Genomic DNA, 21,639 nt, shown 5'->3' on the forward strand with positions numbered 1-21,639 from the left:
GCTGGTATAATCAATATTTTTACATAAGTAGTCTTCCTATTTGTTCTTTACAAAATGAGAAATTTGTGGGTTTAGGTGTCTTCTACCGTGCTTTAAAGTTCTCTATCCAGAAAATGTACATGTCTTGTTAGGAATCTGTTCCAGAAGCCTAGGGATGTTTCTTCTTCGCCCTTACCTACCCCCGCCCAAGAAATCTGTTCCACTGGACAAAAAAACCACCAACCTATGATTTATGTTCTCTGAACAAAACAGCATAGCATTTAAAAATAATTTCCTGAAAGTTCACTATTAGAATATGAAAAAATCCAGTGTCTTAAAAATAGAAGTATTTCAGGACACTTAATCGAAATACATAATAGAGGTTTTTACTTTTTTCTTTTTTCTTTTTTTTTTTTTTCCTAAGAGTGTACGTGAGTGTGTGTGTATTCACAATCACACATGGCCTAAACAAGCAATAGCAAGTTAGATGAGGGCTTCAACTCTTCAGAAAAATCTCATTATGTGAAGAGTGAAGTGGCTCTGTAGGGAGCATTATGGAAATATCTGGGTTTGATTTAATGAGGCTCTTCACATTGGTGGAATATCAACTTAACAGAGAAAAGTCTACCCGGGGTGTCCAAGTTACCAAAATGAAAATTGGCAATTGAGATGATAAGAAAGTGGCTTTCTTGTGCGAAATCACTTCAGGTAAGAGAGATAACATTAAATAACATACATTCTATGCACCAAGAACAATGTTTTATGTACCAAGTCTCTTATCTGTCTCTTCTAATGACTTCCCTTAGCGGGTTGTTAGTACTTGACAGCAGGTCTCTGTGCGGGGAACTTTTTTCCAATTCCACATTCAAAGGAGGTCCATCAGAGAACATGATTGGCAATTTTCGTCATAATCTGCACATTATTAGCATCAAAATTGACATGGCAGTAACACTGGTGGTTTTTGATGTGCCTTTCTTCAAGTTCAAGGAAGTCCCTCCAGTAGCAGTGGTTTGGTATAGCAGGTCTCAGTTACCCAGTGGTGGCTTTTCAGAGGCAAAGACGCGATAGAGATGAGTGAGAAATAAATCCAAGAGCCGTTTTACCGAGAGAAGAAAAAGACGTCAAGAAAAATAATTAAATTTAGAAAAGTGTCTGGAAGGTAAATGCTTCAGGACAACAGCCTACACCTAGAGAGATTCAAGTATTTCCCAGATAGCGTGGATTATGGTAGTTAGAAAGCGTGATCTTAAAAAATGCCTCTCCCCATCCTGTCAGTGTCACACTTCCCGTTACTGGCCCGGACGCGGCTGCCTCATTAGCTACCGCTTGTTGTGTGGAAATACTCGAGACATTTTCCATTTACTCGAACTCAAACCGAAATAATAATTATTAAAAAAAAAATTAAAAAAAAAAAAAGGCCAGAAACACGTTCCCTTCCGCCGGCTGCCCCTCCCTGCCCCCGCCGGCCCGGTTGCCTGCACCCCGCAAAGCCCGGCAGCGCCCGGCAGCGAGCACCGCGGGGCCGCCTCCGCAGGGGCGCAGTGGGGCGCGGAGCGCCTTCCCCGCCGGTCCCGCGCCCCACGGCGGCGGGGCGGTCAGCAATAAAAAAATAGACAGAACTTTTTGGCCCAGTGCGGGGGCACCCCCCGCCCCGACCACCCCCATCCCCCCGCGACTCCCTCTACAAAACAGCCCCGGACTCGGGCCGGGGGTAGTTATCTTGTGAGCGGCGCCTCCTCCCGCTGGTCCGGCGAGGCGACCGCGGCCTTGCTGAGCACGGCGGCCGAGTAGGGCAGGAAGCCGCTCTCGGAGCGCTGCCCCGCCGCCGTGCAGGGGAAGTCGGCGGCCGCGCCGCCCCGCGAGCCCAGCGCCGAGGCCGCCGCCGCCGCCGCCGCCGCCGTCTGGCTGCTGTGGCAGCTGAGGCAGGAGCAGGGCGCCGAGCCCCCCGGCGGCCCCGAGCCCGCCGCCGCCGCTGCCGCCGCCGCCGCCGCCGCTGCCGCCGAGGCGGCCGCGCTGCTGTTGAGGCCGGCGGCGGCCGGCGTCTGGTACAGACCGGGGTGTCGGAAACTGCAGAGCAGCTCCGGGCGGGAATAGGGGTGCGAGAGGGCGCGGAAAGTGTCCAGCGGGCGGATGGAGGTGGCGAAGGGCGCGGCGGCGGCCCCCGAGGCAGCGGCGGCAGCGGCGGCAGCCGTGACCCCGACGTGCGGGTAGTAGTGGAGCGGGACGTGGGAGTGGAAAGGGTAGGGCAGACTGCCCGTGGCCGCCGCGTGGGTCATCATGTAGGTGTAGAAGCTGGGGTCGGCCGGGTGGGGCCAGGACATGGCCAGGCGCTGCCTCTTGTCCTTCATCCGCCGGTTCTGGAACCACACCTGCGGGGACACAAGCACAGCGCGGCCTCAGCTCCGCTCCACACCGCGCCCCGCCGCACCCGTTCCGCCGCGGACACCAGCGGGCACCCACCGACATCTATTGCTAAGGCTTGTAGGCGACCCCTCTCCCGCCCGGAGCAATCTCCCGTGACCTTGCCCGAGGGGAGCGGTGGGTACGGCCCCCTCTCTACTCGAGGGGGACCCCTTCGATCCGAATAAACATTTTCCCGTCGAATCGTCCCCTCCTCCCCACGCAGGACTGTGTCTTAAGGGTACTGACACTCCTTCCCCCTACACTTATTCTCTCCCCTCTTCACTTTAGGAAATAGGCTAACGCGATAAAAACTGAAGAGGAAAATGAAAATAAAAATAACAGTAATAACAACAACTTTAAAAAGCAAATTTCAAGTGCTGGTTGCAGAAAAGCAAACGGGCAAGAGAGTCGCTCATAGCTGTGGGCCCTGCGAGTCCTCCAACCGGAGAGCCCTGCCGGCCGCGGCCCGGGGGACCCGGGTACCGCTGGGCTGCGCGGGGCAGCCGCGGCTCGGTTGGGTGCGGAACGCGGCGTACCTTGATGGTGGTCTCGGGGAGATTGAGGGCGGCGGCCAGCTCACAGCGCCGCGGCCGCGACACGTAGTTCTCGCGGTAGAACTCCTTCTCCAGGCGGGCGATCTGCTCTCGGGTGAAGGCGGTGCGGTACCGGCGCACCTGGTCGGCCCCCGCCGCCGAGCCGCCCAGCGCGCCGCCGCTGTGCAGGCTGCCGATGCCGGCGGCGGGGGCGGTGGCGGCGGCGGGGGCGCTGGGCGTCGGGCTGCTCTCCGCGTAGCCTGCGGGGCGAGGGCACGGTGGTGAGAGCGGGAGACTCGGTGGCCCCCCAGTCCTCCCGGCCAGGCCGGACCGGGCCCGCTACACCCGTGCTCAAGGCCAGCTGTCATTCTTACAAATCCCTGCTGCTAACAGAATCGATAAATTTGGATTTGGAGGTTGTTTGTTGGTTATTGGTTGGTTGGTTGGTTGGTTTGGGGTTTTTTAATCCTTCGTAACCGCTTTATTTTTCAGATGGGGCGGGCTTGGAGACTGCAGGGCGGCCGAGCTCAGGGGAGAGTGGGCGAGGGCGCGGGCCGTAGCTCGGGGCCCGGCTCGGCGCTAGCCTGTTCCCCTTCGACTGCCGTTCTTTATTTTCGTTTGAGACGTACAAAATAAAAGCAGCCATAAAAGCCTTTTTTTTTTTTTTTTTTCCTCCAGGGTTACGTCGAGCATCCCTTCCTTTCTCTGGCACATTTGACAAAAAAGGCATGCACTGTGGCCCCTAGGAAATCCACCGTTCATCTGCCTCCACCTCCCAATAACCTCCAGCAATAATAACAGCCACCGTCCATCACCGTGCCCCGCAAAGAACGGGGAAGGAGACGCGGCTGTTTCAAACCTCCTCTTACAAGCAGAGGAAAAGTGAACAATGCCAAATTACCCCGAGGTGGACACTGACAGCACGTTGCATATACACAGAGAAGGACACACACAGTCAAATGCGGGCAGTTTCCTCGCATTCCCCCCTCTCTCTCTCTAATTTAATCTATGTATATACACTCATATACAGCTCAAGAGACGCCGAGAGCTCCAAGAGAGCGGGGAAATACACGGACAAAGCTTTGCCTAAATATAGGTGGGTGGATATTTGTGCCCACATATATTCTGGATATATATCTACGTATCAATGGATTTGGGCATACACACACACACACGAAGGCACCGACACAGGAGCTGCCCGGACAGTGTATCTCAGCTATCAGGGTAGCGCAGTAATTGCAATAATATTTTACAGCCTGGAGCTCTGTCTTCGCAGAAGAGAGAGCGCCGATGCAGAGGCGAGCAACTTTGGCGGTGGCGGTGGGTTTCCTTTGGTTTTTAAAGCCGGTTGGCAAAGAGCGGGGCTTAGATGAAGATGATAAAGGAAGAGTTACCTTTGTTACTGTTTTCCTTCAGCTGGGAGGAAGTCAGGCTGGCCGGGGAGCGGAGCGCGGAGCAGCCCACCTCCACATCACTGTTCATATCTGCCTCTTGAGCAACTTCGGAATAAAGGCTGATTTTCTTCCTGCTTTCCGACGGCGGGATTTCGGAGGAGACAGTGCTTTCACTGCTCGGATGCTGGAGATTGAATAAAGTGTCTATTTCAAATTTGCCTTTGGCGGAGATGTCCCCTATAGCGCTGTGCAGGGAGGCGGCAGTCAGTCTCGGGCTGAGGCGACCACTGTGCGGAGAATTTTCAAGGGCCTCCAACACCGCATTTCCAGCTGAGTCTGACAAATTCGAGAGCCTTTTGCCAGCTGTAGGGCTGTGCAGCCCTCTCTCCATCAGGATCATCTCTTTTCTTATTCTTTCCATCATCTCAGCTTTATAAAAAATGTCAAAGTTGCAGGGCTGGTCCTGTACTAATGATGAGCTGCAGCAGGGGCTAATTCACATTCAGCCCGGCAAGTGTCTCTAAATATTATTATCTGTTTTTGAGGGAGGTGTAAAAATTGTGGGATGCCAAAGCGAGGGAATGACTGGTCAAAATGACCCATACATCCTTTCTAGCCCGAAATGTCATTCATCAAAAAGTGGTGCTCGTCATTAAGGTACGAATGACGCTGTTCGAATAATCATTTATTGTAACAGGTTTATAAGCAAATAAATACAAGCTCCTGTCAGTGGATAATGAAGGCGGCTTCAGAGCAGACAAATATATCCAGGTGGAAAGAAAGAAAGACAAGAAGTGAGGAGTAAAGCTTCTGTCCTTAGCTTGATCAGATCCTGCTTGAATTGCTCTGGGGTTTGGCCTCTGGGGTGGAATTGACAGTCTGATTAATAAAATGAGCTGTGCAACATTTCCCCCTTCATTTAGGTGCATCATTATGCTCTGATTTTTGTTTTGTTGCCTTTTAGGTCCTAATGATGCAGCTTCTTTCTCATTTGTCCTCGGACAGAACTACACGCTAAATATTAGATAATGCTTTTCTTTATTATTATTTCTGAGGCGAATTTTAGATCACAAGGCAAGGAAATACTGGAAGAGGACCAGAGGATTGAGAACCTCCTGCCGCTGATATCTCTTTACTTTTCCCTCCCATTTCCAGACCACGTTAGTACTTTTATTTAGGAATTTACACTGACACCCCCACGCACCCCCTCACACGCACGGACCTTATGCCCAGACTTTATAAGTCTGCTGTACAGATTCAAGTAGTTACCTGGAGATTAAAATATTTGTTATAATCTAGTATATTACAACTCTATTATCTTTCTCTTCGTTGCATCCTTAAATATGATCTCATTTTTACTTTCTATAATCCTGCTTATCGACGAAGCTAGCTCGGGATTTTTCTTCCCTCTGGGAAAATACTGACTGTTGTACGGTATGATAGGGGAAGGAAATAACTGGAGAACATTAAATGCATTCGTGATTTAAAACACTCCGTGGGCGTCCATTTCATTCTCCCGGCAGGTTTCGCTCCAGCCCTCTGCTTCTTTCCTCCCCACCACCAATAAAACCTACGCATTTGAAAATTTTAAAATAATCATAGAATTAAATGATGGATGGGGGGTTATTGCCCGCAGGCTCCGACCTATCAGAAACATCACCTTAACACCCTCTCTCCAAAGTTACCTGTGGCTCAGTTAGCTCATCCCTCCGCTCTTTGCCGGGTGCCGCGGGGCGAAGCGTCGCCGCGCTGCAGGAGACACGGGCTGCCGCGCTCGGCAGACGTGACAGTCGGAAAGTCTCCCTTCAGCGGTAACTTTGCTAGTAATAATGACGCTGATAGCAACCATTTAAACGAAGATAAATCCTTTGTCGTTAGCATCTCTGGAGTGCGCTTCGATAGCTGCCCAACCTTTTTTCTCGCCGCGATTTTTTTTCACCCACATCATCTAGTGTTTAGACCCTGGGAATATGAGTTTCATCTCCCGGAGAAACACCCGAATGTTTCCTGTAATTAAACGCGGGTTTAATTTCTTTTCTTTTTTTTTTTTTTCGTGAGGAGAGCTGTTCCTGCTAATCTTGGTCACACGCATCTCCTATGTTCTTGTGCTCTTGCGCATTATTCATAGTTCGAAAATGGGATACTTGTCAGATTTTTTTTCAGTAACGTGTCAAAGTCTCCCTAAACATTCCACCAAATATTTAAGAAACATTCTAGACATTGTTTGCAAAATCCAGCCTTCTATGGATGACAGTTTTATGTCAGCCCTTTGAAATGTGAATTTAGACTGCAGTGTGGTGTCCTGCGTTTTACAGTCCCCAAACCAGATGAGTAAATGTCAACTTTTCCTTGCCCGCCGGCGCGGCGGAGGAGCGGGCCGGTGCGGAGGGGAGAGGAGCGGTGCGCAGGCCGCTGGGCCGCAGACGGCACCCGACGGGGTCCCCGGCAGGGCTGGGAGCTGAGGCTTCGGGCGCGCTCCCGGAGGGGCGAAGCGTGTCCCCGGGGTGTCCCCGCGGAGCGCGGCCGAGCAGACGCCCTGCCGGCGGCAGCTGGCACCGCCCCGCCCCGCCCCGCCCGGGGACGCGGCCCCGCCGCGGTCCCGCAGCCCTCGCTCCCCGCCGTGCCTGGCTCCGCAGCAGGCGGCGGCCCGGCCGCCGGTCCCGGCGGGGCGGAGGGGGAGCGGAAGCCTGCGGCCGGGTTTATTGCTGTCGTTTGGCGCCCTCGTCTGTTTTCTTACACGCTGTAACGCGACGAGCATCTTTCTCCCTGCTCCCTCGCAAACCGCAGCCGAGATACCACATCTCGGAGGCAATCGTATGTGCACACCACCAGAACAGGCACAGCTTTAGACTCAAAAAATGTTACTGCACCACTAAAAAGGAGAAAACGGGTTTTATGTTATTTGGAGCGGATGGAAAAGACTATGTGAAAAGCCTCAATGTGAGAAAAATAAGTTACACTCAAGTGCGGCTATGAATGATCTTTACTAGGGTTATATTTTGCACCTTTTAAATAATACTGATACCTTAGGTTATGTACAGAGTATCTTAAAATACAGCTAGATTCACATGCAAGGGTTATAAAATGTTATACAAGATGTTAATCTTCCACTAGGTAGAGGTAAGGTTACAAAACCGTTCCCTGCAATGCAGTTAATCAGTTCACCCCAAACCATCAGCTCCCTAATAAACTAGTTGTCTGTTGTTTATATTCCCGGAAAACTAGAGTTTTTTACTGCACTGATATTTATCTCTTAGGTTGTTTTTTTTTGTGTGCGTGTGTTGTCAGGAGGGTTTGTATTTTGGGGTGGTTGTTTTGTTTAGCTGTGTTTTTTTTATTGTTGCTTTTCTTTTGTGGTGTTCCAGTGGGGGCTTTTTTAGTTGTTTGGGTTTTTTTTTTTTTCCCAAATGGAATAGCATAGTCTACAAAATCTTTCTGAATATGTTTGCAGTTGTTCAAAACCAACAGCAAAGCCTGAAGAACCACGGACATTGAAGTGACATTAGTGGGCAAAGAGGGAGGAAGTTACAGAGACCGCTGAGAAACTGCCGAAATATGTGTGCTTTTGTTAGACTCTGTTTACTCAGTTGTTCTTGTAAGTTTAAATAGCTGTTTAGGCCTTTGGCCAGATTTTTACCTTGAAAGTTATTGCTGGAGGCATCAAAGAATATTTCAGTACTCATTTATTAAATCTTACCCGGGGAAAGGGGGTCACGTAGCTTAATTGAAATGAAGTTCGTATTAAATGAAACAAACATCTTGTGCAGCTTTTCACCAGTCAGAGCCTTCTTGGGAAGACGGGAGGGAATATCTACTTCCTACCCCGCAGCGGGGCAGGCTGCCAGTCGGGCCCCAGGGCCGCTCGCAGCGCTGGCGGAGACAGCCGCCTTAGCTCAGGGTGTCCGGGACGCGGCCCGCGGGGTGGGAGAAGGCGGCGGTGCGGTGCGGCGGTCGGGGGCGGTGCGGGGGCGCGGGGAGCCGGTCCCGGCGGGGGCCGCTCCGGGGGACCCGCGGCGCGGGGGCCGCGCTCGGCCCGGGCAGTGCCGGCGGCAGGCTCGGCGGCGCCACCTGGCGGCGCTTCGGCGGCACTGCCCGCCCTGCCCGTCCCGCCCTGCCCGTCCTGTCCTGCCCGTCCCGCCCTGCCCGTCCCACCTGTCCTACCCGCCGGCCCTACCCGCAGGCTCCACCTGACCTGCCCGACCTGCCCGTCGGCCCTGCCCACGGGTGCTGCCCTCCTTGCTCACCTGTCCTGCCCGCAGGTGCTGCCACCCTGTCGTCCAGCCCTGCCCGCCGGCTCTGCCCGTCGCCCCCCCGCCAGCCGGAGGCCATCTGGCGGGGCGGCTCCGCGCCCGCGGAGCGACTGTCCTGCGTGTCTGAGCAGGCAGCACGCTCCTGCTCAGCCCCGACTCTCCCCTCCGCCTCAGGCTGCCATATAAGCATAGGACCAGTCTTGGGGCGTGTTCAGTCCATATTGTCTGTTAAATGTCACTCGCGAGTGAAGGACACGAGCACAGCGTGTACCCGAGTCCCGCGGGCCCTGCACACCGTCCCTCCCCGCACTGCCCAGACAGACATCCACGGGACCCTACGCGAGCTTCATAGTTACATGATGTCTTCTGAGGCTGCCTTTGCACACAGACGGGGTTTAATGCAAACGATAAAGGCCACATCCGGTCGCCAAGGAACTCGGCCGAAGGTTCAGTTTAGGTTGCAACTGCGGCAGGCTGCCGAGCTGGTCCAAGGTCAGGGTCCCGAGGTCCCCGCGCTGCTTCAGAGCGGAGGTGGCAGTCAGAGATCGGCCAGCACCAGCCCGTGACCCGAGAGCTCAAGTTCAACGCCCGCAGTGCTCAGCCGCCCGTGGCCGCTGCGCCCAGGCCATGCGGGGAGCCCGAGAAAACTTCCTCCAGCTCGAAACGGATTATTTAAGGTTGAAGTAACTAAAGACATGAGAAGCTGTGGCACAGATCTGGAGGGGAAAATAGTTTAACGATTCTCCACGTGTTGCTGTTAAATCTTTTCGTTATCATAACTGGCTATTTTTTTAAAGGCATAGGGGAAAATGAAAGTTCTTCTGTTCTGTTTAGCTATTAAAAGCCCATACAAGTTCAAAGGTAACAACGGAACACAGTGGACACAGAGTAAGGTTTGGGAGACGTATAAATCGAGTGGTTTTGTTTGCGTTCTCTGTTTGTCCTGGACAATATTTTTTTTCCTACAGCAAACACTAGCATGAGAAGCAACTTCCTATGGACACGATTACCATCGGCAAATTCTGGCGAGGGAGGAGATAAAAAGTCGGGGGGGGGGGGGGTCCTGTAAGAGACGGATACTAAGCAGATGCTAAAATCCTGTGCTAAAAGTTTGAGTGGAATCCTAACTGTGTTAAATCATGGTAAATGCACTTGACTAAATGAGATAATTTCAGGATTGTAAAAATAATAAAAGAAAAAAAAAAAACACAACCTTTTCTTCTGGGGAGGCACAAACACGCCTGCAGCGGTGCTTTCTAGCTCATGTATTCTGCGGATTCCCGTGCAATGTGTCAACGGAAAATGCGACGTGACTCCGCGGGGCGCTGGCCACCCGCGGAAGCGCTGCCCAGGGAAGACAAGGACGGCCTCGCAGGCAGAGACGCCCGGCCAGAACGGCAGCTCCTCCTGCCCTGCCCGACAAGGAACTGAGCCTCGATGGGAACTGTTCTCCCTGGGCAAAGGAAGCGCCGGGCTGCTCGAGGCCTCCGCACGGTGCCCCGCACGGCCCCCGGGTTCGGGGGTGTGGGACGCATCCTGCCCCTTGTAAACTGGGTGGGTGCTCTCAGAGAACCGACCTTTGCTCATGAGATCATTTATTCCTGTGCATAATATCCTGCCGTGCAAGGCAATGCTGTTTTCTACACCCTTCACAAAGCAGCTCATTATAGAATTGAAGTTGTTGCTCATAAACCCGCCCAAAGAGTTTTTGGTGAACCGAGGGGCTCTCGCTGGAGCAGAGGTCTCGGCAGGGCTGAAGACCTCAAAGGGAGTCGCTGCGGCTGCACCGTGGTTTACTTTGATGCAATCGACCTCAAAAAGCTCCGAAACCCTGCGCTTTAGTTGTTCCTTACTTTCGCGTCCTTTTTGGAAAGGTCCTGACATGAGAGAAATTTTCACTGCATTTATTGAAAGAGGAAACACAACAGGACGTGGGAGTACACATAGAAAGATGTCCAGAGAAATAAAGTCCTTCGTTTCTCTGGACTTCTTTTTATAGCAACGTTTTCGCTAGGAAGTTGCTTTCAGGGACATAAAAGGGTGAGAAAATTGTTCTTCGACAAAACTTCCTTCTAATTACGGAGTGTTTTATGTCCTGAGAGTAAACACGGATTCGGCTTATAACCGAGAGAAACGTATTCACGCCTGGCTCACTTTTTAGCTGATTATGAAAGATTAATAGCAATTAAGCGGTCAGAGCTAATAAACATGAACTCGTCTATGCCATCCGGTTGTTGCCGTAATTATGGGCACTCGTTTGTCATTCCAAACCCCGCTTCCAGATACTGCCGATGATTATTAGACCTACAAAGTAGGGCTGCGGGTCGGGCGGCTGCTGCGGGACCTATCCCGCGACAGCCCAGCGATCCGGGGGCCCCCGCCACCACCTGCCCGGGCTGCTCAGCAAGGACACCCCCAGAGCCCCGAAATGGTGTCAGCCCAGAGTTTCTCCTCCATGGCGGCTGCCTCTCTTCTCTCATGCGCCTGAGCCTCCGTAGGGACAGTAAACAGAGCCCCAGCTATACGGTTTTCAGCGGCGTGGAGTTTCCGTGCCCTTCCCTGCGAAGCTGACACTTTTCCCAGCACCTTCTTGCCCTCCGCACCCAAGAGAGAGCTAAGTGTGCAATACACAACTGCGGAGCGACTGGAGTCAGTCCAGAGGGGTAGGGGTTGGGATTGTGGTTGAGGTTGCGGTTGGGGCTGTGGCTGGAGTTGGGAGTCGTCTTCGGAGCTTTCTCCACTTCCAGTACTTCGCGCTCCTTCATTTCCATCCCAACTCAGTGCGAGAGTCGAGAGACACGACAGAAGGATTGGCCACCGTCTTGGGAAGTCACCACGAGAACAGCCGTCAGTGTAAGCAAACTCTGTGTTTTAACTAGGCTGCCTTACCACGACACGAACTGACACTGCACGGGGAGAAAAAGCCACATCTAATGAGTGCCAGGTTTACCATCTTGCGCTGCACACAGACCCGGTGCCTTTTCCTAGCCGGTAGCAATATCGGGGGGTTTGGGGGGGTGGGGGGGGCAATGGGGGACTAAAGGGAGGGTTCTCCCCGGGACCGAGAGTTCAGTGAAGCCAGGGGGGACCCCTTTTCCCGTGTAACAAAGCCCTTCTACTCTATATATCGCCGGGAAGAAGGGAGGTGGGGAGGATGGAATACAAAGACTGTGTTGGGGTTTCCCCCTTCTTGCAGACGCAACAATGAGCTGGAGAAGGTCTCGCTGTGGATCCGGTGAGACCCCTGTCCGTGGCTGTAAAAAGGGCCCCTGCCCGCGGCCTCAAAAGGTCCAGTGGTACTCGGCTGGCCTTTTTGAAGCTGAGGGCAGGAGGAAGGGGGGGGATGAAAGCAACGGGGGCCCAGGTTGGTCCGGAGGGGCATCACCGCCGCTCGTCAGCCCAATCTCCCCCCGCTCCAGCGCCGGGGCCGTGGCGGGGCGGGAGCGCGGCGGCGGGGCGGGGGTGGGAGTAGAGGGTGGGGGAGCCGTCGGTGCGGACCGGGGGGCTGCGAGGCGAAAGGGGCAGTGCGGGCAGCGGGAGGGTCACATGTTCCGACGGCAGCCTATGAGCAGCCCCCCGGGCTGAGGCAAACTAATCTGGGGCCGGCCGCCCCCACCCCGGTCCCCCTCCCAACCTGGACTTCGTTTTTATAAACGTACCGCCAGGATCCAACCTGTTGGAGGCAAATAACCATCCGCATCATGCCCGGCCGGGGACCGAGCCGCCGCCGCCGCCGCCCGCGATGTGCAAGGCCATGAGCAAAGCAGCGAGCTGGGAGATGGACGGACTGCGCGGCGACAGCAGCGGCGGCGGCGGCGGCGGCGGAGGCGGCGGCGGAGCCCCCGGGCAGTGCCGTAATTTTCTCTCCTCGCCCGTTTTCGGGGCGGCGCACACGGGCCGAGCGGCCGCCGCCGCCGCCGCTGCCGCCGCCGCCTCGGGTTTTGCCTACGCCGGCGGAGGGGAGCGCTCGGGGGCGGCTGCGAGGCCCGACGCCCAGACCAAGGACTGCCCGGGCTCAACCACGCCGGCTGCCGCCCCCGCGCTGGGCTATGGGTATCACTTTGGCAATGGATACTATAGCTGCAGGATGTCCCACGGGGTTGGGATACAGCAAAACGCCCTGAAGTCTCCCCCCCATGCCTCCATTGGCGGCTTTCCCGTGGAAAAGTACATGGACGTCTCCAGCTTGACCAGCACGAGTGTCCCCGCCAATGAAGTCTCCTCCAGGGCAAAGGAAGTGTCCTTCTACCAGGGCTATACAACCCCCTACCAGCACGTTCCTGGGTACATAGACATGGTCTCAACGTTTGGCTCTGGGGAACCGAGACACGAAACATACATATCAATGGAGGGCTATCAGTCTTGGACTCTGGCTAATGGCTGGAATAGTCAGGTTTACTGTGCCAAAGATCAGACACAGAGCTCACACTTCTGGAAATCGTCCTTTCCAGGTACGAGAGGGGGAGAAATGGTCTGAGCAGAACTCTCCCGCGCCTTCTCCGCCTTCCCGTCCCCTCCCCCGCCCCCCGGGCTGCAGGGGCGGCCTGCCGACCTGGACAAGCTGCACAGACACGCATAGAGCAGGGTGGGGGCGGTGGATTTTCTCTTTTTCTCACTCCCCCCTCGGCCGCCCACCCCCGAGAAAATCCTCACCCTCAGCTTTCCATACCCGCGGGACTGACCCCAGAACCTCCGCGCCACCAGCGCCAGGGCACCGGACGCCCGACCCGCGAGCGCCGGGGCGGCCTCGGGCTCCTTCTCCCGCTGCTTCCCTCGGTGGCAGGGTTTGTAGTCGCGTTTGAAGTTTGCAGGACGGTGCTCGAAGGCTTGCTCTCCTCTGCCTCTCCGGCTGGCGACTGATGCGGCGGCCCCAGAGCACTTAAGAGACTGCGAGTAGTGAGGGCACAGAGGCACAAACCACATGCAAACAAACCCGCGAAACTCTCACCAACGCGATTTCTGTGTGTGCGCTGCCAGCACTGACCCGCTCTCAGCCCCCCAGCCAATGCCCCCGCCGCCCTGAATGCTCGGTTAGCGATGCATGCCTGAAAAGTGATGACAGTCCATCAAAGTTTTGGTGGTGCTTTACTAGAGTGCAAATAATGTGGCAGTGTAAATAATAATAAACTGTAAACAACCCGGCATTATTTATTTGCCCATGAAAACCAGTGCCCAACAAGTATCGGTTAAGCTTTAAACGCCTGTAATAAAATTCTAATTTTTCACATAATGTCTTTTACAATAGGGGACGTTGCACTAAACCAGCCCGATATGTGTGTCTACCGGCGTGGGAGAAAGAAGCGAGTGCCGTATACAAAACTGCAGCTTAAAGAACTCGAGAATGAATATGCCATTAACAAGTTCATTAACAAGGACAAGAGGCGAAGGATATCCGCAGCCACAAACCTGTCTGAGAGACAAGTTACCATTTGGTTTCAGAACAGGAGGGTGAAGGATAAGAAAATAGTCTCCAAACTGAAAGACAACGTATCCTGATACATTAGTTGTGGACAGCGATGAAAATATAAACTCAATTTACAACCAGCTGAAGACTTTTGGAAAGACTTGAAAATATATTTAATTTTTTTTTTTTGGTCCTTCCAGCGGTGGCGAAATTTCGGGAATTTTTTTCCGTGAAAGTCAGCGTTTTTCTCTCAGTGTAAGGGAGTGTTGACAAGCCTTGAACTGAATTATAGTTTCTTCATTTTGAAAATAATAATAACATTAATATTAATTATATTTTCTGTTCTTCCCTCTAGGCCAGTATAAACGAATTTAAATATGTTGAACGGTAACAGTTATAACTTTTTTTTAATGCTTAATTCTTCGGGGGGGGGGGGGGGTATTCTGTGATTTTTTTTCTCTGAGCAATATCCAGTGCCAAAAAGTGTCAGTTTTGATTTGGTATCGTAAACTTCAAAACACGCCGAGTGAAAAAAAAAGAAAATCAATCGGAAATGCAAGAAAGCCGGAATACGGACCCGTGGCAGCACCCGGCTTCTGCCAAACCTGCCTAGTCCATTGGGACCCGGCGAGAATTGAGTGGAGGGTTACTGGCTGCAGCAGAATTTTTAATTGCTTTTTCGAGGGAGGGAGAACCTCTCTGAGCTCTTGAGGGGCGCAGAGTCGCAGGCATGTCCCATCGCGCTTCCCGCTGCTGCAGGTTTGGGGTTGAGGTTGGGTTTGTGGGGTTTTTCCGCCGCAGTTTCGTTTTCAGTGCAAGCAGTCCATACTGCCGGGTTGAAAAGGGAGACCCGGTTGAAAAAGGGAAGAGGTTGTGTCCCGGGCGGGCGCTGCCGGACGGGGGCTGCGATGCTGAGCGCTCCGCGGAGGCGCAGATCGCGGCGCCTCGGGGCAGCGCTTTCAGCATGACGGACTGCCCATCTCGCCCTGCAGCCAGAGGAGAGGCTGCCCCTACAGAGGTGTGTATGGACCTGCACAGACCTGGCGGAAAATGTCCTCTCTACCCTGCTTGTCTGGACCAGCGCAAGACTCTTCTCCTTCCTCCCACCCAAAAAAAGTCCTTCTTGGACAAGCGAAGTTCATTATTAGCTTTTAATTTACAAAACTAAACGGGTGTTAATGACAGAAGCAATAAATAAGGAAATTCAAAAGATGCCATAATTTATACGGGCCGAAGGCTAAGATTTTGTCGATTTTTTTATTCTTTTAAACCTAGTGTGCATGTTATGATATACACAGGGTGATCAGACACGCTAATCAACAACTAGGAGAGAGAAACGGTATCCTCTCTGTTAATGTGCCTCGTCTAATTATTAAAATGTGTTCCAAACTAGTACTATTTATTATAACATACTATTGCTCTAAACACTTTGATTATCCTTGTATGTGGTAAGACATACGATAAGCCTATTTCTCCATAAACCATTTTTTAAAAATTTGTCTTAAGGTCCGCTTTTACTCTGTGTTGGAAATACAATCTGGACTTCCAAACTGTTAATGATGTTGCAAATCTTTTTCTGAACGTCTTTAATAAAACGATTTCTTTTCGCTATACATAAAAAGAGAGAAAGAAATTCGCTTTCTTTTGCCGCAAGGGGTTTCACGGGCTCCAGGTTTGCCTGGGATCCTATCGGGGACACTTACAGGACGCCGTTCCTGGGAAGTGAGAGGTAGATACAATGAGACGCGCATCAAAGGATGAAGAAGAGTATCCGAGAGTGCCTGGTCGATAGGAAAGGGGTTTTGGGAGAAAGAAATGTTGCCGGCGAGGAATACAGGGCGTGGGAAGCAGGCGAAAGGCTGTCTCTCCTTCTTCCTCCGAGCCCTGCTCTGCCTGCCCGGTGTCTGGCGGCCGAGGGCGGCCCGCCGCCCCTTTGTTCTCCATTTCCAAAACGTCCCGGCACTTGCCGCTTCCCCGGCGGCCGGGCGGCTGGGCCGGAGAGATGCCCCTCCGTTTTCTCCGCAACCGGCTGGCTCCATCGCGGGGTTATCTTCTGTCTCCTTCGCCCTCTTCCTTCCCCTTTCTACTCCGCTTGCACGCTCATGGCTTTTGTTTTCCCTGAACGGACGAAAAAAGTTCATTTCGGAGCAGTTCAGATTCTATCGCAAAGTGCATTTCTGTTTAATTCTATTATAAAAGAACACTTGTGATGCACATCATTTACGTGCCTGGAACAGCCCTCTCTGCTGATGCAACCTTGTTTTCTCCGAATGTTTTAAATTCTTGTCTTCTCCCCCTTGGCACCCCCACTCATCCACACATACTGCCATTAATTCTACAGAGGTTTTTCCTCCCACCGAGTCTCCCTGCAGACAGAAGGCCGGGCACTGCCAGAGCTGTTTTGTTTCCCGTCTGCGGAGCCATCGCGGGCTGTTCTCTTCCTCCTTCCAGGCTTAACCTTTGGCTTTGCCGGGCTCCGTGCTTTCAGAAGGCGCAGCTTTGCCGCGGCCAAAGCCGCCTTCCCTGGGCAGAAGGAAACCCGAACTGTCTGGCAAATCGGTACCAGATGGAAAGGAGTCGTCTCGTAGTTTCGTAAGAATGTGCAGAATCATTAAGAAGCCCGCAGCTACAGGCCGGAGGAAAGTGAGGCACACATCTGCCCGTCTACCTACCGGTTCAGATTAAAAGGGTTTTCCAAGCCTGGAGTTGGGGCATTGGTGAGCCTTATTCAAAACCTCCGTGGCCACAGCTTGGACTCTTCCAGGACATCAGTTACACGTGGGCCCGGGGCCGGGCTGCAGCCGCATAGCCCCAGCTGTAGTCGGCCACGGCTGCAGTCCGTGTTTAGAGAAAAGGGTATGATGATTCGCCTGAAATGTAGCGCACGTTATTGCAGATAATTAACATGTACCTCGACAAACTGAATTGCAAATGCACAGTGGCGCAGTGATGCATTTCTTGGCTCCTGTCAGGCAGCGCTATTTCCCAGCCATGTCTGAGGCAATCCTGCCATCTCCTGGACAACCCCTGGCATAGGCAGGAGAAACCATCTCCTCGCTTCAGGCGCTGCGTTTCCGAGTGATAAATGAGCGAGGGAGGCAGTTCGGTCGCGCGCAGAGCACCCTACGTCTGTAAACTGGAAGAATATGCCAGTGAAATTACAGCGTGTGGTCAGCTCTGATGTCCAGGCCTATCCGGATGCCTATTCAAAAACCAAGGGGAAAAAAAAAAGAGCGGAAAAGAGGAAAGGAGCGTGTGAAAGCAGGCCTCCGGGTCGCCCTGTTCCTCAGTGGTGATATTTCCTGTACAGACACAGGCGGGGGGACACCCGCGGCATTAACACACCGCCCCCCAAACCAGCAGCCGGCTGTGGCTGGAAAAAGCAGCACAAATCCGTACGAGGCTCTCCCTCCACTCCGCTCCGCTCCCCTCGGCTCCGAGGCCAGCTGCCTCTGGAACAAGATGTTTCTGTAAATGTTTTTCCATGTAGATTTAAACATTTTCCGCAACTGTGAGCGTCTCCAGCTATTCCAGGTTTTGATCTTCTTTTTTTTTTTTTCCTGCATTAATTAGCAATTACAAATGAGTTGAATATTAATTGAAAGCTCTGTTTTCTCTAGCCCCATAAAAGTTAGTTTGAAGTGTCACCTTTCTTTCCGGTAACTGGGAACTCACATCCATTCCTTGTGTTTATTGCAGACAAAAATATAGCCTTTGAACTGAATGTTCCTTTTCTCTTCCAAGAACCGAAAATCAGAGTCAGCTTTTTCATAAAAGGGGATTATGAAAAAAACTTATACCCATCTTCTTAGGGAACACAAAGTCAGAATACAAGCCACCTAATAAGAGGGAGATTCAATTGGTAGACATAACTCAAACAATAAAAATTAAAGGCAGTGGTCAGCAATATCCTCCAGCGGTGCTTGTGTGGTCCTGTGTGGTCTAGGAGAGAGCAATCATTTAAAGATTTTTTTTTCCAAGGCAATGAAATTACTGCAGAATTTCCCTCAATTTCCCATTAAACAGAAAGATGAATTTGATTAGGAGAATGTCAAGAAGGGCAGCGTCTCTGATCTCGCCTTAGAAATAAAACCAAGATTAAAAGTGTGATTAAGAGGATAATAACAGGGAAAATTAACCCTACATGCTAACTAGGTTCAAATTTTTAACCGAGGTAATGAAAGTGGCAAAGTCCGGGCATTAAGGCTTCGCTTGACGCCGGACTCGCACACGCTAGGGGAGATCTTCTTGGGAAAGAGGCCGAGGACAGAAACGCCCGGTGCGGGTGGCCGATCGGCTTCCAGAGTGTCCCGCGGGTTTGTGGGGCGGCGGGGCAGGGAGCGGCCGGGAGCGCGGAGCCGATGGGTACTCCACTCCTTCCCGAGCCTTCCAGCTCCTTGCCAGTGTCTTTGGGTGCAGCATACGGGGTCTTGCATCTTCTCGGTGGGAAGAACACTGTCTCGCGATCCTCACGGTTTGGGAAAGGACATGAGCAATCTCCTGAGAGGATGCTCTCAGATATGATTTTAATTACTCTGGGGCAATGGGGAAATGAGAGAGATAACGGAATAAATGGGCTCTTGTTTGATCAGTCAAAAATGTAAAAATATGTGTAACTCCCCAAAATAACACAGTAATAAAGCAGTGAGGGATAATTTTCTTCTCATGAGAGAAAAATCCCTCACACACAGCCTGGAACATAGCAGCGGACGACCCAGCTGAGGCTGACTGTCTCCTCTGCCCGCCGTTGCATTCACACCCTCTCTGCTGAAGACCAGACCTTGGCATTTTCTTTCTTGAAGCCTTTCGATTTTATTTATTTATTATTTGTTTCATCTCAGAGGGTTGCTCAAGTAATTCCGTGTTGTTGCTGTTGTTATTCTCTGTTGATGTTTGTTTGACTGTATTTTAAAGACAAAACAGACTCCGAGTTTTAGAAGCATTGCTCGCCTAGAAGCGCTTCCAAGTGAAGATGAAAGGCAAAAGGGGTAAAAAGGGCAGACGTGCGGACCTAAGAGAATACTCGTCATTTGTGTGCCAGAATGACTATCCCGGTAATATCCGATCGATTAAGACTTTATTTGCACGCATATGCAGATGCATATCATGCATTTAGGGGCAGAAGTAGATACGTGTGCCCTAAACATTCACATCTCATAGACATCACAAGTTATTTCCAGTCCTCGGTGCTCACTCTTACCGTGGGTATCGTTCTGGCCAGGAGGGTGCTGCCAGCCGGCGGGTACTGCCAGCCGGGGGACACCGCCGGCACGGGGGCTGCACCCGGGGCTGCCCTGTCCTCTCGGCAAATGTTTGTTTTCCTCTCATCTCCCCGCTGGCGCCGCAGCTCTGCCAACCCGCCCCGGCCACTTTTATAGAACCGGAGACCATGGTTTCCCCTCCCCCTTGCGAGCTCGATATTTTCATATTTCAAGTGTTATCATAAGACTTTTAAAATGTGGGGGTGAAGAGAAAGAAAAAAAAAGAGGGGGGGAAGGGGGGGCTCTGTGGCTCGGTCGCTGGAGGCGGTGCTGAAATTACCGGCTTTGAAGAACCTGTCTGCAAAGTTTCGTCCAATCGTTTCAGGCTTTCCGCTTATTCCCTGTTGTAACTAAATACCGCTGTAAGAACAGCTGAAGTCCTTTGTTGGAAATGTGTGATCGCAGTCTCTACAGATCTGGCTACGTTGGTTCTCTCTTGAATTTGCAATCTCCAGATTCCTTTTATTTTCCTAATTTGCGGGCTAATGGCAGTCAATTGGCGGCTCTGCCCACCATTTCCTACCCCCGGAGCTCGATCCCCTGGACTTGCTCAAGTTCGTGCGCAGCCCAGCCGCAGAGCCACGCGTTCGGCGGCGCGGCGCAGCCTTACCTCCCCGGCTCCGTTCCAATCAACATCAGCTCCAACGGCAACAAGGAGTGCCTGGAAGACAACAATAAATATTACGCCCACGATGCGAGCTCCAAACAAGAGGAGAGATGCAGGCAGAGGCAATCTTTTGCAAATGAACCAACTGTTACTCACACAGCCAACTTAAAGCCCGTCAAGTATGACCACTCGAGCCTGCAGAGAAGTTTGCATGGCTCGGCTGCTCTTTTTGAAGTGAATTCCTGCAATTCAAGCTTAAAGGAGGACGTCAAGAATTCCGTCAACTTGAACCTGACAGTTCAGCCCTCAGCAGTCCAGTCATGCCTCAGACCTTCAGTGCAGGATGGTATGCCTTAAATATCTCCCTTTAGTTAGAAGCGACCTAGCTATACGTTCTTTTTAAGAGATGCCTGTAATTACTTTGTAACCCTCTCTGTAACTCTTTCGGAGCGAAAATCGCTTAAACTGACTCGGAGGTTAGATAGAAATTGTGCTGTCAAATGTGCTTTGCCCAATTTTCTGACCTAATTTAGCTCTGTTATTTTGCGGGGCTTTTTTTCATATTCCTATATTTGCATATCCAGACTTGATCCACTAAATTATCCACGTGTTTGTTGTAGGTTTGCCTTGGTGTCCCACCCAGGGGAGATCAAGAAAGAAACGGAAACCATACACAAAACAACAAATTGCTGAATTGGAAAACGAGTTTCTCCTCAATGAGTTTATTAACCGACAGAAGAGGAAAGAACTATCAAGCAGACTGAATTTAAGCGATCAGCAAGTTAAAATTTGGTTTCAGAACCGGAGGATGAAAAAGAAAAGAGTAGTAATGCGAGAGCAGGCTCTTTCTATGTACTAGAGCAGAGTCCGCCCGTTCCTGCATGAACTTGTGCCCGGAGTGTTCACCCCTAGAGTAGAGCGTACGCGCCAGTGAAACGCGGGGAGCGTGTCTTTTTACCACTCGAAACGCGTAGGATCCCTGCGTAAGTAGGCAACGCTGAGTTCTTAGCCAAGATGAAGAAGACGAGCCGGACCAGCATGGAAACATGTATTATCAGCTTTTTACCTTTCTTTCTCCATTTATATAGATTTTCTCCTGCATCTTACCCTCTCTTTCCCCGGAGAACAAGCGGTGCTAAACTAAGATCGATTTATTTTATCTGTATGTAAACACCATTTTGCAGCAAAATAAAGGAATAACGCCTAGTAAAGACTTCAGCTCTGTGAGTCCCGGCTGCTCCCTTCATCTGCTGCCCTGCACGCCAGGGCAAGCCTGCGGCGCCGGCTTGTTTTGTGGTTTGGAGTAACCTGCTCGAGCAGCGATGGGGAAAGTGGTTAGCAAATAAACCTTTTTCTTCAGTCTTTTTTTTTTCCCCTTTCCACCCTCCCCCCGCCAGCCCCCGGAGCCGCAGATCCGACCGCAGCCCGGCGGAGAGTGCACGTGACAGCCGCGCAAGGCCCGCGCGTAACCTGAGCGCCGGCTCCGCGGTGGCCGCTCGGCTCCGCTCCGCTGGCGGCGGCCCGCCCCGACGGCAGAGCACGGCCGGGAGGCCCCTGTGCGCCCGCCGGCGGGGCCGCCGCCCCCGGGCCGCGGGCAGGGCTGCTCCACGGGCACGGCCGAGAGGTTTCTCTCTCGGGAAAAAGCTCCCCTCTGCCCCTCGCCGTGCGCCAGCCGCCTCCGGGGCAGCGCGGCGTCCCGCGGCGGCGCAGGGGCCCGCGGAGTCGGGCGCCGGGGCCTCCCCAGGTGGCCGGGCCGGGCCTTGCCCTTCCAGCGCTCCTGACTTTGGCCTTGTCCAAGGGCTGCCCCA

The 21,639-nt window shown here is 52.5% G+C and overlaps 3 protein-coding genes across 3 annotated transcripts; 2 read left to right on the plus strand and 1 right to left on the minus strand.

The window, feature by feature from the left end:
* Nucleotides 1–1,694: 1,694 nt before the first annotated feature.
* On the minus strand, nt 1,695–4,733 carry EVX2 (even-skipped homeobox 2). The gene is made up of 3 exons (XM_039554603.1): nt 4,310–4,733; nt 2,919–3,175; nt 1,695–2,348 (listed from the first exon to the last, which is right to left on the minus strand). The coding sequence occupies exons 1-3, from the start codon at nt 4,731–4,733 to the stop codon at nt 1,695–1,697; spliced, it is 1,335 nt and encodes a 444-aa protein (XP_039410537.1).
* A 7,568-nt stretch (nt 4,734–12,301) lies between these two features.
* On the plus strand, nt 12,302–14,493 carry HOXD13 (homeobox D13). The gene is made up of 2 exons (XM_039555556.1): nt 12,302–13,010; nt 13,805–14,493. Exons 1-2 carry the CDS (start codon nt 12,302–12,304, stop codon nt 14,053–14,055), a joined length of 960 nt encoding a protein of 319 aa, XP_039411490.1. The 3' UTR covers nt 14,056–14,493.
* Nucleotides 14,494–19,540: 5,047 nt separating this feature from the next.
* Nucleotides 19,541–21,195, plus strand: HOXD12 (homeobox D12). Its single transcript, XM_010406741.1, has 2 exons — nt 19,541–20,177; nt 20,452–21,195. Exons 1-2 carry the CDS (start codon nt 19,616–19,618, stop codon nt 20,688–20,690), a joined length of 801 nt encoding a protein of 266 aa, XP_010405043.1. The 5' UTR covers nt 19,541–19,615; the 3' UTR covers nt 20,691–21,195.
* Nucleotides 21,196–21,639: the final 444 nt, after the last annotated feature.

Source organism: Corvus cornix, chromosome 7 (assembly GCF_000738735.6).
Source record: "Corvus cornix cornix isolate S_Up_H32 chromosome 7, ASM73873v5, whole genome shotgun sequence".
Classification (NCBI taxonomy): Eukaryota; Metazoa; Chordata; class Aves; order Passeriformes; family Corvidae; genus Corvus; species Corvus cornix.

What these genes read in the sequence shown, in the direction of transcription:
- EVX2 (XM_039554603.1), bottom strand. Translation starts at nt 4,733, where the DNA reads ATGATGGAAAGAATAAGAAAAGAGATGATCCTGATGGAGAGAGGGCTG. An exon ending in GAAGGAAAACAGTAACAAAG is followed by an intron (nt 3,176 to 4,309) that starts GTAACTCTTCCT and finishes CTCGCCCCGCAG; the next exon opens with GCTACGCGGAGAGCAGCCCG. An exon ending in TCCCCGAGACCACCATCAAG is followed by an intron (nt 2,349 to 2,918) that starts GTACGCCGCGTT and finishes GTGTCCCCGCAG; the next exon opens with GTGTGGTTCCAGAACCGGCG.
- HOXD13 (XM_039555556.1), top strand. Translation starts at nt 12,302, where the DNA reads ATGTGCAAGGCCATGAGCAAAGCAGCGAGCTGGGAGATGGACGGACTG. An exon ending in CTGGAAATCGTCCTTTCCAG is followed by an intron (nt 13,011 to 13,804) that starts GTACGAGAGGGG and finishes CTTTTACAATAG; the next exon opens with GGGACGTTGCACTAAACCAG.
- HOXD12 (XM_010406741.1), top strand. Translation starts at nt 19,616, where the DNA reads ATGTGTGATCGCAGTCTCTACAGATCTGGCTACGTTGGTTCTCTCTTG. An exon ending in CAGACCTTCAGTGCAGGATG is followed by an intron (nt 20,178 to 20,451) that starts GTATGCCTTAAA and finishes TGTTTGTTGTAG; the next exon opens with GTTTGCCTTGGTGTCCCACC.